This window comes from Octopus bimaculoides, chromosome 8, assembly GCF_001194135.2.
Source record: "Octopus bimaculoides isolate UCB-OBI-ISO-001 chromosome 8, ASM119413v2, whole genome shotgun sequence".
Classification (NCBI taxonomy): domain Eukaryota; kingdom Metazoa; phylum Mollusca; class Cephalopoda; order Octopoda; family Octopodidae; genus Octopus; species Octopus bimaculoides.
Genome location: NC_068988.1, coordinates 52,159,068 through 52,163,770, shown reverse-complemented (window position 1 = coordinate 52,163,770; position 4,703 = coordinate 52,159,068). Strand labels below are relative to the sequence as shown.

Below are 4,703 nucleotides of genomic sequence, written 5' to 3'. Positions count from 1 at the left end.
CAATAAGATGACAATCAATGACGACCTTGTGAATTTCCGTACACTGATTTTCTAATATTGGTTTCAAATTTTGGCACAAGGCCAGCGATTTTGGGAGAGGGGTTAAGTCGATTGTATCGACACAAGTGTTCAACTGGTACTTATGTTATCGACCCCGAAAGCAGGAAAGACAAAGTCAACCTCGGCGGAATTTGAACGCAAAACGTAGACAGATGAAATTGCGCTAAGTATTTTGCCCGGTGTGCTAACGATTCTGATATTGGAACAAAAATCATAAATTTTGGAGGGAAGGTATTGTCAATTAAATTGAACCCAGCACTGCACTGGTTCTTTATTTTATTGATTTCGGAATGATGAAAGGTAAATTTCTGTGGGATTTGAACTCAGAACGTAAAGAGTAATGTAACTAAATACAAATAATTTCGTTCAACGTTCAGTTGATTCGGCCATCCACTGCCATAGTAAAAATTAAAATTAATGATGATGAAATGTGTTCCTAGTTCACTGAGAAAATTAGTCTGTCACTAGTGTTGTTTTCATGGTAAACATTTTATAATTTCTGTTTTCACAGCAACGAGTTCTATCATGTCCATTATTTCCGGCACTGAAATATAAAGTAGTGAGAGATCATGGTATGTCTCCACGTCTTGAAGATAACCAAGAAGACTTTTTCACACGTATATGAAAGTATATAACAGAATGGATCTCGAAGCACATCACATAAAGCTATAGATAATAGCACGTAAATATTGGGTTGAAAAACCCTTTTGGATAGGAAAGTCGAAGGCTGCCCTTGGGACTCGAACCCACACCTTTTTATAGACACGACAGGAGATGTGGGTTCGATTTCCCATGGACGGCCTTCGACCTTTTCGGTCAAAAAGGGTTTTTCAACCCAATATTTACATGCTATTATCTATAGCATTATGTGATGTGCTTCGAGATCCAGTGCTCTCTCAAAAGTTTATAGCATTATGACATCAACAGTACATATATATATATATATATAATGTTTGCATGTATGTATGCATATATGTATGTCTCTTTTTGTGTGTGTATGTGTTTATAGCGATAGAATCTCCTTGGTGGCTCCTCGCAAGACATTAACCACTTTGTCGATATCTTCTGGCTGATGTTTTCTGTTCACAGCAATCCGTATACTGTAATGATATATATATATAAAAAAAAATATTGATTTAAGCAGCTATGACGCATATATTTATCTATGACGTAAACATTGGACCATGATTTAAACATTGAATCGATTTATTTTGTATTCAGTGATTTACGATCAAAATTTTGATTCATGACGTAAAACGTACAAGGAGAAAGATGAGAATAACGTAGGTAAATCAAATTGAGAGACATGGAAGAAAAAGATGGATGCTGTAAAAGATGTGAGAGAGAGAGAGAACGAACATATAAAGATTAGAGAGGGAGGGAGAGGTGAGAGGGAGAGAGAGGTGGGAGGGGGAGAGATATGAAGATATTTTCCATCCTGTTTTTTTTCTGTGTTCTCTACGAAATTAATATTTGGATATCTCAGGATTCACTAAACGAAATATATATTACTGTCTAGTCTGAGATAATCCTTGATCTACAGGTGGTGGTCTGCAGATGAAACACGTCCTAATCATGATCACCTCTTTTTTTGTTGTTGTTTTTAGAATACATATATTATGCAATGTATTCTTGTTTTAGCCAGTAAGGTTACTTTTAGAGAAATTTAGCTGCTATTTCTACGATATCAACCCATCATGTCAAATGTTTCTCATAAGTAGAAATAGCAGCATATTTTCCCTTACATGAAACTACTGTTTCTAAAACAGACGGACACATTGAATAATGTCGTCCTGGATATGAAATAACTCCAAAGTATTGGCCATGGATGGGACGTCTTTGATCATAGGTCTACTCGATCAGAGCCTAACTGGGAGTAAGTAACAACAAAGTTGACCTCAACATCGAGGACAACCTAGGATTAGACACTTCAATGAAACTAGTTTCTAGTTTGGCTTAAAAAGTGAAGAGACAATTTTTATTTCCTTTCTTGGGCAAATAAGAAACTTCTCATGAACAACAGCAGCAGGGCTGTCTTTGTAGCATTAAAGACCCCTTGGAAAACCGATGCTCTGGGGAAAGCATACATAATCAGAATCGGGTATGTAGACCCATGAGGCTACCGAGCGACCTTAAAACGGCTTTGAACAACAGTGGTGACGAATTAATCTGACTTGTATTGATGTCTGTGTACTTTATTGTTTAAATCACACTGCACATCTCGTAAATCATTGCAAATAATATTAATTTTAATAGAAAAGTTAGTTAAAGAGACGAGCTTGCACAATCGTTAGCACGCCGGGCTTAGTTGCATTCGTCCTTCTTTACATTCTGAGTTCAAATTCCGCCAAGGTCGACTTCACCTTTCATCATCCTTTCGAGGGTCGATAAAATAAGTATTAGTTGAGCACTGAGGTCTAACCAACTTACCCATTTCCCCCAAACTGTTGGCCGTGTAACAAATTACGAAACCAATAAAAAAATTAGTTTAGTTAAATGAAATATCCCACACTTAAACATACTACTTAACCTTATTCGTTCTCAGTCATAAAGGAATTTACTAATGTGAGTTTAAAAAAGTAGCGTATGAACAAGATAATGTTTTGGACAAGCTAAATACAAAGAGGAATTTTTTTTTATTAATCTTTTACATGTTTCAGTCATTGGATTGCAACTACGTTGTGGCTCCACCCTGAAGGGGTTAGTCGAACAAACAGACCCCAGTACTTATTTTTCAAGCTTGATACTTATTCAATTGATCTCTTTTACTGGATTGCGAATAATAAACTAACAACCGGTTAGAAAATGGGGAGAAGGTTTATACGAATACATACAAACAATGGCACTCCTTCGGTTACAACGACAAGGGTTCCAGTTGATCCGATCACTGGAACAACCTCTCTCTTAAAATTAATGTGCAAGTGGTTGAGCATTCCACAGACACGGGTGCTTTTAATGCAGTACTCAGGGAGATTCAGCGTGAAACAGTGTTACAGGGCCTCGTTTTGCCAGCTGAGTGGACTGGGGCAATGCGAAATGAAGTGCCTTGCAAACAAAATGCCGTCGGGAATCTAACTCACGACCATGAGATCCTGAGCAGAAGACCCTAATCATTAAGCAATGCGCCTTCACAAACACAAATAGAACGGGTTTCCACAGTTTCTCTCCACCAAATTCACTCACAAGGCATTGGTCGGCCCGGAGCTGTAGAAGAAGATACGAACTGCAGGTGCAGCACAGTGAGACTGAATCCGAATCAACGTGGCTGCAAAGCAAGTTTCTCACCGCACAGCCATAGCTGTGCAATTCTCGAAATCATTAATATATCTCTGACGTCCCATCAATATATGCTACATATCACTTTTAATTTACTGAATTAATTATTTTCAAAGACCTTCATGGTTTTTAGTTTTAAATTATATATAAAGACGATCATTTTAAAGAGTAAACAATAAACCCGTCCTCGAGGAAACTTGTGGTGGTCTTCGTCGAAAAAAAAAAAGTACCTGAGAACAGCTTGCATGACGCCCAGAGACGAAAAATGTTTGAGCTTCGTCTCAGCTCGGTGTAGGAACTTATCCGAATTCGCCACGTTCCAACGTTACTAATTGAATAATTGTTCCGAATAACAATTTTCATAGCTTGTTCGCCACTGAATTCTTATATATAACTTTTATATTTTTCATATTTCATAGTCCTTAACGATACTTCACATTTGTTTCTTTTTGAATACGATTCAAACGAGACATATATTATTCAAATGAAGTCTATGATCATACATCTCACCTTGGCTCTGGAAGATACCATTCCATGTCATTCAGATATTCCGTGACGACAAGTGCTACACCTTCGTTCTTAGCCTGCAAAAGAACAAAATAGATTCTTAGAGTATGTTATGAATGGTTACTAATGGAACATAGTAAGTTGACAGGAGTTATTGAAAATAAATGCTTATTTCGTGACTGGAGTTTCAATTCAGACTACTGCAATCTTCAGTCGTCAACACCACTTAGGATCGTTGACGTGCGAAGTTCGAGTTACAAGTTAAACATTGTCTCGATAATCCATATAATCTACAACATGTATTGAACATTTCACACATTCGATTATTTGACACGATCCAACGTTTATATATATATTTTATAAACAGTATCGAACACACATACACTAGGTATGCGTTTTGCCAGTTCGTGGGCAGACTGCGGTTTATAGGCGTAAGAATATATTCTCATCAATTCGCCTGGTGTTAAAATACCTGGAAGTGTTAGACAAGCGAGAAAACTTGTATCAGCTCGCCTTACGGGAGTGGTAGACATGACGAGGCACCGCCTAGAAGGGTTTTTAGTCGAACAAATTGATATCAGGATTTTTTTTAAAGCCTGGTACTTATTCTATTGATCACTCTTGTCAAACCATTAAATTACGGAGGCGTAAACAAACTATTTCGGTATGCGGCAACTGATTTACTTTCTTGAGGCGTGGCTGTGTATAACACTACACACGCATATAGTTTCTGCTCACAAAATTCATCATAAGACATTGGTCGGCTCAGGGCTTCCCATGTGCCGTGTAATGGGATTGAAACCGAAATCAAATGGTCGCAAATAAGACTCTTACTCGCAGAGCCATGACTGCTCCCTGTG

General features: G+C 37.7%; 1 protein-coding gene across 2 annotated transcripts in view; it reads right to left on the bottom strand.

Moving 5' to 3' along the window:
* Positions 1–292: 292 nt before the first annotated feature.
* Positions 293–4,703, bottom strand: part of LOC106875746 (serine palmitoyltransferase 1) — a 32,680-nt gene continuing 28,269 nt past the window's right edge. The window contains exons 12-13 of one of the 2 annotated variants that reach the window (XM_014923996.2): positions 3,847–3,920; positions 293–1,160 (exon numbers count right to left, since the gene is read on the bottom strand). In XM_014923996.2, coding sequence (XP_014779482.1) covers positions 1,064–1,160; positions 3,847–3,920 — 171 coding nt within the window. In that variant the 3' untranslated portion in view covers positions 293–1,063. The remainder of the gene's footprint in view (positions 1,161–3,846; positions 3,921–4,703) is intronic. The other variant, XM_014923997.1, reaches the window with a different exon arrangement.